Source organism: Nerophis lumbriciformis, linkage group LG25 (genome assembly GCF_033978685.3).
Source record: "Nerophis lumbriciformis linkage group LG25, RoL_Nlum_v2.1, whole genome shotgun sequence".
NCBI classification, from domain to species: domain Eukaryota; kingdom Metazoa; phylum Chordata; class Actinopteri; order Syngnathiformes; family Syngnathidae; genus Nerophis; species Nerophis lumbriciformis.
The window spans coordinates 16,212,322-16,226,761 of NC_084572.2; the positions used below are offsets into that span (position 1 = coordinate 16,212,322).

General features: G+C 40.3%; 1 protein-coding gene across 1 annotated transcript in view; it reads right to left on the reverse strand.

The window, feature by feature from the left end:
• The window catches only part of LOC133622130 (arachidonate 12-lipoxygenase, 12R-type-like), a 37,583-nt gene extending 23,470 nt beyond the window's left edge, over nt 1–14,113 (reverse strand). The window contains exons 1-5 of the mRNA XM_061984679.1: nt 13,973–14,113; nt 10,468–10,666; nt 2,445–2,526; nt 2,253–2,375; nt 1,917–2,020 (exon numbers count right to left, since the gene is read on the reverse strand). Coding sequence (XP_061840663.1) covers nt 1,917–2,020; nt 2,253–2,375; nt 2,445–2,526; nt 10,468–10,666; nt 13,973–14,113 — 649 coding nt within the window. The remainder of the gene's footprint in view (nt 1–1,916; nt 2,021–2,252; nt 2,376–2,444; nt 2,527–10,467; nt 10,667–13,972) is intronic.
• Nucleotides 14,114–14,440: the final 327 nt, after the last annotated feature.

The following is a 14,440-nucleotide window of genomic DNA, read 5'->3' on the forward strand; positions in this document are numbered from 1 at the left end:
TGACTGTGAAATAAATACGTGGATAGTGGACACTACAGGTGAAATTTTCTACACTCCTCTTAATTCTTGTAAGGGAATTAGGTGTTAATTAATCACAGATATAAACAATAACATAAACAACAATTAATGGCCAATATATTTACATTTTATTTGAATAAAGTGCCACCAACACTTTAGGTCAATTAACAAGAGAAAACATGTTCTGCTCTCCTTTTCAGTATTCAAGAATTTTTGAATAAAAGTACAGTAACCAACATTTTTACAGTAGATTCACATCCTACTTTTGCTTATCATCATAAAAATAATACAATATTAACATAAAAAAACAACTTCTCTTTAGGTCGAATTAACACTAGGTTTACCTGCTACCTTTTCTGCTGCTGCAGTGAGACTGCTGCTAGTGCCTGGGCCGTTGGCGTGTTTGAAGTCCCATGGCACTTTGGTTCGAGATATTTATCATTGTGTTTTACTTGACCTTTACATACTCTACAAACAGCGAGCGACGTATTAAAAACAACACAGTCTTTGCAAAAGCCTAAATATTTCCAAACACTGGACCGCAACGGTGGCTTGATCATTACTTGTTCGTCTGCTTGTCTTCTGGTATCCATCATCCCTGTTTTGGTGTTTGATAACCAGGGCAATGACGTCACAGACGGACTCAAACAACGTTTAACATCTTCAAATTATTAATAGTTCTAAAACCAACTTTCTATAAAGTATTCTATTTTTGAATCCAATTTTGTTTATTTTCGTATCGATGAATTCGATTGATTTTCTTTTAAAATAATGTCGGATCCATATACATCTTCCAGAAGGCCAACTTGCCGAGCACAGCTTAACGTAGTCAAATTTTAGAAATATAAATCGATAGATCGACGTAATGGATGACTCGCCAAACCCCTACCTAGTCTTTAACCATTGCGCCATCAACTCTTGACAGTCAGGTCATTTGCGGGCTCCTTCACATTGCTTATAGTGCTAATTTTTCAATCTGGCTCATATATTTTCTCCTATGATTTTACAGAAATCATTGTCTTCAAGTCCGGCCAACTCTCTCTTGCATCTCTCTCTCGCTGCGCTGCAAGTGGTTATCCATCCATCCATTTTCTACCGCTTATTACCTTCGGGGTCGCGGGGGACGCTGGAGCCTATCTCAGCTACAATCGGGCGGAAGGCGGGGTACACCCTGGACAAGTCGCCACCTCATTGCAGGCAAGTAGTTATCTAAATAACTAATTGAGTAAGAGTAAATCTTAAGTATCTATTTTTCAATGGCACTGACATTACAACTTTAGTTGGTGTGCGTTCGTGAGAGAGAGAACTTACTACAGCATGTACTACAAGAGATGCATATATTTTCATGTCTTCCATGCGATGTCTAAGTTGAATTTCAAAGGTGACCAGCATCTCGGTTTATAACCACAGCCTTTTACTATGTAGGTGTGGTACATGATTTATAATTTAGCACAAAAGTTTACCAACTCAGAGGCGATATAGAAGCTCGCTGACTAGGTACCTCCTCTGCGTTAAAAATAACGTTGGTAATACAAGTCACGGCATGTAAATGGGGTATTATTGCCGTTTTCTTAGAGGTTTCTATGGGCGGAATAGGTGACTCCTATTAGCTACGTTGTTAGTCATATAGTATGAGCCGTATATTACAAATTAGAAGGCATAAAAAAAGAGAAAAAAGTGTTCTTGACTCACAGGAATTACGAATTTAAAGCCAAATTCCAAAAAACGTGCACTTTCTCATTAGGCACAGGTAACTATAACAAAGTAAATGTAGCGCGTTACTACCCACCTCTGGACATAGATTCATCAAAACATAAATAGCTAATTCCATTGGTGAGCGCTTTGTGAGTAGAACCTTCTCATTTTTCTTTACCAGACCACATAAGATCCCACCGTACCATTTAGGTTTGAGGTTCTGCAACTCAAGACATTGTGGATTTCGTCGAGACTCTTCCAATTGTTGCGGTTTTCTGTCAGCTTTTTCAGAATATTCCCAATTTTCCTTGAAAACAACAATAGCATCTGAATGATAACACAATAGCAGAAAGACAAACTTTATCCAAGACTTGACTAAGGGCAGCATGAAAACTCAGCAAAGTGGAGACAGTGGAGCAACTAGCATTAGCATGGTTTTTCTGGTCAGTTTCCAGCTTGTATACTTTAAAAGATGACAAATCTGCTCCACCAATGAGCAAACAGCATAGGTCACCCATTCAGTACATTAAATATCTTACCCATAGAACCCTGTCATGTAAAACTGTATAGTTTTAGTCCAGGAGAACTGGTCCTTGTTTAGCAGGGCACCAACACCATCTGCTTTAATGGTGCGTGGCAAGCCTGAGTCATACTCGTTCCATCTGTTGGGGGAGGGTATGATGGTTAATTTTAGTACGTTAATAAATGTAATAAAGAAATTGAACTTTCACCTATATTCCTTACGCCGCTGGATGAGCTCCAGCTTCCGTGCGTACTGACCAAGAGGGTTTTCTTCCTCATAGATCTTCAGAGCTTTCAGGAAAAAAAATACAGATTATTAAAGGGGACCTATGAGGATTTTCCCCTTTTCTGACAATATCAAAATATTGTATACTCATGTTAAACAATGCCAAAGCATCCAATCATACGGTTCATATATTCGGGCGTGAATTTACATGCAGTTCTGGTTGGGCATTGAGAGTTTCGATCACAATCTAAAAGGAACGTCTCAACAAACTAAGCATTTTTAGACACACTTAGAGGGGAATTGCACTTTTTGGAGGAATTTTGCCCATTTTTCACAATCATTATGATGAGATAGGCTCCAGCGACCCCTAACGGGACAAGCAGTAGGCAATGGATAGATGGATGGCATTATGAGAGACAAGAACAAATGTTGGTTTTTTTTGTTAGAATTTTAAAGATGATAAAAAATGCTTGGAAGATGCAGCTAATGGAAGTCACCGTTGTAGTGTATGTTTAAAAGTTATTTCTTTATTCATAGTCATGTTTAAATCATCTAGTATTTTTCCATTTGTACTCTTTCTATGTTTGTATCTTATGTTCGCAAGTAAACTGTGTGCTTTACCTTGAAGGCTTGGAATGTGGGAGTTGGAGTACTCCCTTTATATCTTATCTGTATTACAACAATTAAGCTTTAGTCCTTTCTGGACATTGCGGGGGCTGTTTTCCTATTCAAGAAGTTGCCTCTTTCCGTTTGAATGTTAGACCATTTCGAAATGCTTGTATGACTGTATTGGTGTGAGCTGGTCTCCTAAAGCTTTAGTAAAACTTGATAATATTCCTATTCTGTCTTGATGGTCCTTCTTACTCTGCATATATGCCATCTAAAAGAACTTGGGATTGACCAGTGGCCAGACGCAACAATTTGGGGGCTCGTCCGGGATGACACGCTGAGGATTGAACATCTCTTGCACTCTTCTGGACAGACTCACTTGGCCAAAACATAAATCAAGGTATGCAGAGCCTTTTTGTAAAATCTACATTAGGAGTCTGTCCTGAAGTCTGTTAGTCAAACACTGTTTTGGACTACATGGAAAGAGTTGTAATATTGTAGTGTTGAGTGCATTTTTACCTTACTCGCCTCTACATATTAGTTGTAAATAGTGGTCAACTCACGTCATTGTGTCTAGGCTACCGTGACGATTCACTGACAAGTGAGCAAATAGTCGGGTGTGGCTCACCCTGGGTTTTTAGTCTTCGCTTAAAAGAGTAACGGGTTGGAGGCCCTTCGTAAGGTACAATAAAGACTCCCTGGTTGTGAGATCCCTGTGGCATTGACATGTGCACTAAAATTAAGGAATGGGCTGGAGGCCATTTGTAAAAGTACAATAAGACTCCCTGGTTGCGAGATCCCTGTGGCATTGACGTCTGCACTAAAATTAAGGACCGGGGGTAGAGGCCCTTTGTACCGTATGATAAATTCCGCGGCTGGAGGCCATTTGTAAAAGTACAATAAAGATTCCCTGGTTGCGAGATCCCTGTGGCATTAACATGTGCACTAAAATTAAGGCAAAAGAGACACAATGGACGGGGAGTTTGACCGAGAAAAATGTGATGGCGGTTGGGGTAAATGTGATGAATGGTTACCGTTTAATGATCAATTAAATGTGCTGTTGGTGACAATGGAATCCGCAGGAAGAGACAAAAAGGAAAAAGAGAACGTTGTAAAGAAGATGACTCGGGCACAGGGTGAGGTGCCTAATGGGTTAAAAGAGGGCTTGCAGAACTTATGTGCTCGAGAATTTAAGCGTTTGACGGATGAGAAAAGAAAGTTAGAGGGAATAAAAGTAAGTGGGGGTTACATGGACAAAACGAAATGCAGAGAAAGAACTGATAAAAATAGAGAAGCATATGAAAAGGTGGACCGACTGGTCTTTCGCCTGCCACGCATGTGCTAGATTATTAAAACAACCCGCCCAGACTTTGACTAAGCCACCGCCCTATGACGTGATACCGGAATCGTCTTTGTACCCACTTTTGACTGTTATGGGAGGGGCTTTGGTGGTAGAGCCAGAGAGGGAGCTCTCTGGCCCGCCCCCTCCTCCAGTGACAGGCGCGGGCGGTACTCCCACTAAGATTGATTCCACCTCCGAAACTTACCCTGTCTCCTTTGGCACAAATTCTTGACCCCTCACTTTACACGCCTGACCATTTTATTGACAGAACTAAATCTGCTCCTCCGGCAGATGGCAACCTCCTACGTGCACATCAGACATTTTTGGACAAAACACAACAAGGCCAGACTTTGTGGTCTCCAATAGCTACTACCGGCTCACTGGAAGGCTACATTGACCAAAGCTCACATGACCTACACTCATATAACACACGTTACGGAACGCAGGAAGGCCACGCATACCCACTATTTCCTGACAATAGGGGCCGACTTCAATATAAGCCTTTTGCCGTCGCAGGCAGGCAAGCCGTTGTTGACACACTCCCACCTTTACCTGAAGGAGGGATCCTTTGGCTAAACACTTTAGACAAGGCTAACCCTGATGTACATGGTACCGACAGCAGCACATGGGAGGGACATCTTATTCATCATATGCAGAATTGGACAGAGCAGGATGATGACGACAGGGCTCGTGATAGAGTAGCAAGGAAACAACACCTTAATTTACAGATTACTGAAGCTAAAATGTCAAAAGAACCGAAGGGTCAAAAATCAGCTAAAGTATATTCAGCAGTGGGTGAACTTGCTTTTGAGCTCCAACAGATGGAGGAAAGAATCCTCAACAAATGTGAAACCAGACCCTCACGCTCGGGTGATGGACGCAGTGCTCCAAGTTCAGTCCAGAGTGGAAACTGTTTTACATGCGGCCAGACGGGTCACTGGGCTCGCGACTGTCCTAACAATTCCGAGCAGGAAAGGCTTTTCATGCCAACAGACGTGGCAGAGGACGCCCACAGCAGGACGTACAGACAGGCCCCCTGCTGGACATAGTTGTCAATGGACAATGTTATCAGTTCATGATTGACACTGGTGCCACACACCCACTTTTGAATGCAGTGGTTCCAAAGAAACTGTGTGCTTCCTTTTTGAAGGTCAAAGGCTTCACTGGGGTCACAAAAATGATACCTGTCACCAAACCACTTCCGGTTCAGATGGCTGGACACTCATTGAAGCACCCCTTCGTGGTCGATCTGCACACACCTTGCCTGCTTGGTAATGACATGCTTTACAAACGGTACCCTGACATTCAATATCGCACAAAAGGAACCTTCCTGGTGTTACCTGACAGCATAACTACCAAGCTGCGACACCACTACGAAGGCTCCTCCATGAGCTTGAGCTCATACCCCAGCCTGAAGTACCAGCAATGGCAGACATCTACTGGGTACACCTCCTCCCAGGAACGAGTGAAGGACAAGGACTGCTCCAACTGTTCTATCTGTGAAAGCCCTGGCCGACTGAGCTCCGTCCGTGTGTACCGCCACCCGACCCACCACATGTTATGATCAGCAGTTAGACGACTCATACTAGGCCTTTGACTCCTATATATGTTGGAACTCAAAGTGTGGCTGCTGATGTTGACCTATCCTTGCAACAACTAGCATGGTATAAGATGGACACAATTGCTGTCCCACATTGTTCCCTTGCTCTCTGTCCCACCTACGAAACCAAAGACTTAAGTTCAATAACGAAACAGGGCGTAGCTGCTGCTGATTAGACCGACACGCAAATACCACATTTTCAACACTCCCCGTTGTCTGCTAAAGACATAGATATGGGCTGCACTTTGGACACCCCTGCTGTAGGCTACGAAGAGCTAGCAGCTACACAACAGCTAAGCTAAAACACCACATTTAAGCATATCAAATAATTATAGTTGCTTATTACATACACAAAGTCGCCAAGACAGAAATCTGATAGAAAGTATTCAGTAACAAACGTGTCCGCATCATTCAACTTTGTACACCATGAGCTTGACTTAATGAATTATTGTGGCCACTATGTGTTGTAAAATATCAAATTACCATTGCAAAAGCATCCGTCATAAGGTTAGTGTTTTTCTCATATTTGTGCCAATATATTCATTATATATATATAAGCATATTTTGTGGCTTTCACCATATTGAATAACTTGCATAAAATGTAGGGTCGATATTGCTAAAGGGTCCCCTACCCTAATGCCACCCTCCAGTGGTCCACAGAGGCTGAAAAGGCTTTCATTGACCTCAAACATGACCCGTCCTCCGCTTCTGCTCTTGCTGTGCTTGACTATCAGCTGCCCTGTTTCTTGGATGTTTCTGAAAGTGATAGAACTACTAACACAGTCCTTTTTTCAGAAACAGAAGGGGGAGGAGGTGAGGGGAGCGCGTCAAGTTTTTGATTTCATTGATATGACCAATCCGGTACAAGGGAACAGGTACTTGCTGACTTGAGTTGACAATTGCAGTGGTTGGCCGGAAGCAACCCCAACCTCAAAGGAGGATGCAAAATCAGTAATTAAATGGCTTCTGAATGACCTAATACCCCGACATGGTTTCCCCAAAAAGATTAGGTCAGACAACGGCACCCATTTTAAAAATACTCACTTAGCCTTGGTCGAAAAGGCTTTCAGACTAGAACACATGTTCGGCTTGGTGTACCATCCTTAGTCCCAAGGTAAGGTTGAAAGGATGAACCAGAACATCAAAACAAAATTGGCTAAAATCTGTGTACAGACCAAATTGAATTGGATTGACATGTTGCCATTGGCGTTAATGATCATTCAAATGTCTGTTGAGCTGCCGTCTACTGTCGTGTAGATCTACCAGACCTGCTCAACTGCTATATTGTATATCCTTGCTTGAGATCAGTCCATATGCTAATTGTTGCTCAGTTTCTCTTGCTTGTTTTCCGCATAGCTTTTTGCATTTTTGAAATAGGTGAAAAATTTGATGTTGATCCCCGTTTCGTTACCTAAGTTACCCTGATTTTGATTGACAAAAGGCAGGATGTTACACCCAGTAGTATTCCCTGACGGGCTGGTGCTTGGCCCGGGAGATTTTCGGGAGGGGCACTGAAATTCGTGAGTCTCCCGGGAAAATCGGGAGGGTTGGCAAGTATGCTTGTAGTGTAAACAGTCAGCCACTTTGGGCCACTTTGGCCTGCAGTTTGAACGTAGTCTTAATATCTTTTTATGTCTTTCTCGCCACTTTTGGGTCTTAGTTAAATGTCACAGATGACCGTCTTCTCGGTTTATGTCCACAACCGTTTTCTATCCAGGTGCGAAGCATGATTTATAATCTGGAATTAACTTTCACAAGCTAACAGGAAATCATTAGCAGCAGCTCAATATGTCAACACTGCGGCTGCACAAGCCGTTAGCTCTCTGTGACCACGCTGCGGCTGAACATAGTTTGAGTAAACGCTTACTAACATTATTGCAAATTTTTGGTTAATATTCTGGACACAAAGTGTAAAGGAGGTATTATTGGTGCTGTTTGCATTTGTAGAGTGATTTATAGGCAAAATTGATAACTCCCATTAGCACCGCTGCTCTCTACCGAGAACAAGCTGATTATTACAAATTAGAATGCATTAAAAAATATAAACATGTGTTCTTGTCTCATGGAAGGATTGTGAATGGTAGGCAAATGGGAGAAAAAAAGCACAGTTCCCCTTTAAAAAGGAGGTTATACATTTTGACTATTTAAAATAACCACTTCCTTGGCTGCCATCATGGCATTTATGTGGCCAAACAAATTGGCTAACCATTGACCACTTAAGGATCTTAATATTTCTCAAAGTTTTGTCATCTTGTGGCATTAGGATCTGCTGTCTCCTGTTGAACTTTAGAAAGCGTTAATATATATCAATTTATACATCAAGTGTTGCATTAGCCTATACCATCATTGTCTATTGTCACATTAACACTTTAGTCGGCTTAATTCCAAACTACGTTAAGTCTTCTAAGCGACGAAAAAACAGATGCGCTCAAGAAAGTTTAAGTAATAATTTTTTTTTAACTTTTCATTCTTCAACAGCTTCAGACCTATCCATATATATTATGTTTTTACATATTTGTATGTTTATGCTGTTTTAAACCCCCCCCCAAAAAACATGTTTTATGACAAGAAAAACACAAAATATAAATAATTTCCAAAAACTAGTTGCAAAATGAAGTATTTTAGATGAGGTAATTGCAGCCTTTCAAAAATCAGTAATTCATAACAACACTTATTTTGATGCCTTATTATTTTTGGAAAAATGTCAGTTTAAAAAAATAAAAAAAAACTCACACTTTCCACCCAAGCCGAAAAACAGACGCGTTCAAAAGTGTTAACAGTAAGTGATATTTTATTTATTTATATATATATATATATATATATATATATTTTTTTTTTTTTTCAACAGCTTTAGACCTGTCCATTCATATAAGGTTTTTATATATTTGTAATGTTTTTATGCTTTATACTATTTTTGGAAAAAAAAAACTAACAAAAAAACCCCACATTATTTTACTATGAAAAAAACCCCACCAAATATGAAATATTTTCCCAAACGTTTGCATATTTGAGATTAGGGTTCGGCTCAAGGCAACATGGTGGGGCAGTGTTATTGCATTTAAATCGTTTGTTGGCAGATTTCTTAATTTTAATGAACAACTGTGCAAAACACTGTAAAAGAATGATATAGCGCTCACATTAACTGGTGATTGAGAAGTGTAATTACACCCAAAATAATTTTTCCTTGTATTTTAAAGGGAGATGCTTGGATTAATTTAGTATTTGTATAATGAAAGCATAATAACATGTCTGGTTTAAGTATAATGTAAAATAGTGTTACAATGGGAGTCAAAGGGCGACCCAAATTGACAAAGGGATTAAATGAGGAGTAAATATTTGTCTGTTTTTTGGAATAACTTTGCAAAAAGTGCCATGATGCCATTTTAAAGATAAAATTGTTCAAAACATTATATTTAGCCCGGTAATCTTGTCGAAAATGGGGGGAAGAAAACGCAGAAAATATCAGGTTTTTTTGGTCAAAGGTGACTCGAGGGTTAAGATGGTCAAAATCACCCTGTAAAACAGGGGTGTCAAACTAATTTTAGATCGGGGGCCACATGGAGAAAAATCTACTCCCGCGTGGGCCCGACTGATAAAATCATGACACAATAACTTAAAAATAAAGACAACTTCAGAATATTTTCTTTGTTTAAAAATAGAACAAGCACATTCTGAAAATGTACAAATGAAATGTTGTTGAGGTTTTTTTACACTTACATGTTGCAGTTAATAGTATTCTATCTTTATTTGTCGTTATTTATACTTTCTGAATAAATTATGTGATAATGTTCATCAGTCAACTCATGGTGATAATTTTAAATCCATCAAGATAAAAAAATAATATCAAAATCAAATTACAGGATTTTATTTATGTAGTTTGCTCAGTTTTCTCGACTGGTGCACTAACATCATGTGGTTTATTTATTTTTTTACATATGTAGTATAATCTTCAAAGAAATTGCTATTGCGACATCTAGTAGACACGTTTAGAACAGCGGGTTCTTTCATTCAAAAATTTCGGCTCATTTTTATACTTAGCAATCTCATCCGCGGGCTGGATAAAACCTGTTCGCGGACCTGATCCGGCCCGTGGGCCTTACGTTTGACACCCCTGCTGTAAAATGACTATTGCTAATTGGTAGTACGTATGTGAATGTATTTTAACGAACATTAGCATCAGGCTGGAACGTTTGTTTTCGTTGAATGATTCTGTATTTTATGTACGTTATAATTGAAATGATTTCATTTCAGTTTATTAATGCTTTAAAATGGAACTCAACTGGAGTCTTTATTGAGGCACTGCTAACTGTCTGCTAAGCTAGCAAGTAAAGACTACCTAGCAGAATAGCAACTATTTAAAGACAAACATAAAGGTATGACAGAGTCTTGAACTCACATTGATATACAAAACAAAAATGAAGGAAGAATGGCAGACAAGCGCACAAAGCAACCCACCTTTCCCCTCTCTGAAACGGTGAGTCTCGCTGTCACTGATCCAGCAGTAGACGGGGAAAGTGTAGACGTCGCCCTCGGGTGTTTTGATTTCCACCTTTTCAGGGAGCCAAGCGTCACTCAGGAACCATGTTCTTTTGTCTACTTCGATCAGAATCAGCTGTCCCAGGGTGTATTCACAGTCCACACAGTAAGTAACCTCCTAAGAGAAAACAAATGACAGGACACGGGGTAAACTAGCATGTTGCAACACTGTGTGGAGGTGATGGCGTCTGCGCCGAGCAGATACAAATAGGCTTGAAACGGTGCCTGTAGAGTCTGCTGAAAACAGTTTTTTTTTTGCTGGTTGATAGGGTTTTAACTAACAGCTGTTTTGATAGTTGACTAGTCATTGACTATCTTAAAGATAAATTGACTAATCAGATTATGAAAGTACACCTCTTCAGTGGCTTTAACAATTGTTTTTAAATTTAGATTGAGATATTGTTAGGCATGTGCTAACGTACAAAAATGAGGACTACTTCATTCAGAAATATGTATTTATACTGAATTTTTATGCTGCTCATTTGACCGCTACAAAAATATTAGCTATTAAACAAACTGTTGACTCCATTTAAAAGCTAGGGCAAGCAAAGTGTTGATAAAAAAGAGGAATGTGTTTTTTTGTTAACAAAAGGACAGTCAAAATAGGAGCAATAACAACAAAATGATACCAAATACATCTAGCTTCCTCAAAAAGAAAAGAGCATTTTGTAACGATGTGTTTAGGAAGATACACAGAAATAGACAACGTTTAGTTGTTCACACAACTTTGTCTCTCTGTTGTTAGCTAACAGGCTAACTAGCTTACAGAGGGGAGTTGGAAACCACCCTTTTTCTGATGTCCCATGTCTGCATCACAGACGTTTTACCGTGACAAGTAAGGTACGCTTTGCAAATTGGGCGAGGTGTTCGCGTCTGTGACGTATTTAGTTTGTTTTCTGTTAGAAAAATCCCAATATGACGTCACTGACTACAATCGCCAAAAAAACTGTAATGTTTATTTTTGTCAACAACGAACATGAATGGTTGCACCCAACAAGTTACTGTGATTTTTTTTTTTTTTTTTTTTTTTTTTTTTTTTTTTTTTTTTTTTTTTTTATGTCCTGTCCAGCTTCTCAGGCAAATCATATAGTTGATGTAGATGCCCATGTCGGCTGTTCAGATTTACTTTACAAAAGAGAAGTGTAGGATACTTCTCTTGTTGCCTTATTTGTATTTGACTTTATTAAATGTATTTATATTATCATTTAGTGCAGCCGGGCCGGAGCAGGAGGGGATAGAAAGAGAAAAAAAAAGAAGACAGAGGGGGAAATTGTGGGGACAAGAGGGGGATTAGACAGAGAGACAAAAACAACAACAGCAAACAACAACAACAACAACAATAGAGCAACATCAGCAAATATGACATGTACAAATATGATGGTAAAAGTAATAGCAAATAAGCAGTTAGCGAAAAATAAAAAATAATACAGAAATGACAATGAGCATTATTACACTACAAATGGATCAATACAAATACCAATAGAAATAGCGCTATTGATAATGAACAATACCAATAATTTACCTTTATTATCAACAATACAGTTGTTTAAATGCAACAATGCATATACGTAATGATAACTTGAGATACGAAAGAATGCAGAAAAATGGAGGGGGAGAAAGAGAAGCAACCTACATTAACCTTGTAGATTGTTATAGTCACAATAGGTTAAGCTTTGTCAGTGTGCCATGTGTTACACCCAGTTTACCCTAGGGCAACAACGTTAATATATGTTTGATGAAACGTGATTATGTGCATGAGTGTAAGTATGCATATGTACTTGTATATGTACAGAATGTGTATATGTGTTTGTACAATGAATGTATATGTACAGAATGTGTATATGTGTTTGTACAGTGAATGTATATGTACAGTATGTGTATGTGTATGTTTGTATATTGAATGTGCGTGTGGATGTACGAACATTAGGTAGGTAAATATGTACTGTATTTGTGTATGTATGTGGGAGCGTGGGTACCTATGTACGTATGTGAGCATACGTGAATTTGCATGTACAATACATTCGACTCCCAGAGTGCGTGGGAGCCAGAGCACGGCCCCATCACCCCCGAGAGCCCAACCCACAAACAGGAGGCGTGGTGCCCAGGGAACCAGGGACCACCGCCCCCACGCAGCCAAGCCGGCCAGCGACAGGAACCCCAGAGCCCGACCCACCGTACCGCCCACAAGGGCCAGCAGCAGGCCGCAGACAGACGCACCCGGCGGAGGACAGGGCACGAGAAAAGCAGGGGACAGCCAGACCCCAAGCCAGCGAGAGACCACACCCCACACGGGCAGAAAGGCGAGACGCCCCGCCCGAAGGACCCAGAGACTCCCCGCAACCGGACGGGAAGACCGCCCCCGCCCCACCGGCAACCGGGCCCCCACGAGCCCACCCCCCACCCCCGGAGAGCGCGGCGAGGCCAGCCCCCGGCCACCCCACCCAAACCGGCCGCCGCAGGACCACCCAGGCACAGGGCCACGGGAACCACCCACCCCACCCGCAGGGACCCCAACGATGGAGATGGAACAACCAGCAACCGCCCCGCCGAGCCCCCCCCCTGAGGGAGGGGAAAAATTAAAAAATAATATTAATAAAATATATTTTAAAAATAAATAAATAAATAAATTAATTAATTAATTAATTAAAAAAAAAAAGAATTAAAAGAAGATACTGTGATTTTAAACACGAGTTATTCACAATGTATCGTTTTTCATGTGAAAAATGACGCATGTCCGTCGGACGCATGGAGAGTGAGTTGACTGTCTTTGACTTTGAGTACGTCAGGGACGCTGCTAACTCAAATGCTGGATCACGCTACAAGTAGAGGTGGGCAGATTGACACAAACTTTTATATTATTAACAGCTGGGACAAAATGTATGTATCATACGTATTGTCTTCATAGTATCCCAAATTGCATTTGGCAAGTTTAACAAAATAAACACAAGACAAAAAAGCTTGAATATCATCGTTTGAATGTTGAATGTCCGATACCACACAAACATTCAATATCTATGTATTTTTGTCACTTTTCAATTTGATGTCATTTAATTTTGCTCTTCCTGGCTACTTATCTCAAACTGCAGTATTGTAAATTTAATGTGTCTTCCAATAACTGAAGCTGTTCAAGGTGTGACTCAGATGGTACAGCAGCCATCCAGTGAATTGAGGATTCTTGGTACGAATCCAGCTTCCTCCATCCTTGTTACTGCAGTTGTGTCCTTGGGCAAAACACTTCACCCACCTTGCGCACAGTGCCATTCACACTAGAAAAAAGCGCTATATAAATTAAAACCATTATATTATTATTAATATTATTATCTACTCTATGTGTTTACTGGTTGCACTGATCATTTGATTTAATGTACTTGCGAGTTAGCAAAAAGCATTTACAACACAGCAAAAAGTTTGTATCCAGACTTACTGATCCCCAGAAGATGGGCAAAATGTTCAGCCATTTGCGGTCACTCTCGCCTTTTGTGCCCACCAGCTTTATGTAGATGCTGTTCACGGTTATGGCACTGGCTTCTTTGCCAGTGTAGACGGTCAACTCGTAGGAAACCATTTTTGATGCAGAATGATGAGTCCACAAAATGTGTCTCCTTCCGAATTGACACAACAGGTGTTGCTGTCTCTTTTTATATAGTAGTAAGTGGGAGGTTCTTGGAGCAGGTTTTCATAAAGAATGTCAGACGTGTAAGAGCAAAAACAGCAACAAAGATGCAACATTAGATTTCCCAAGAAATTATTAGACTTCGACTGTGAAGTCTCATGCAACTTACATGCAGCTTAAAACATCAAAAAGACCAATCCATGGGGTGTGTCAGGTTAGTTGGAATACATTTTTCAGTGATGTTACTAGGAGCAGGTCCTGGGTCTCTGATAAGTTCAA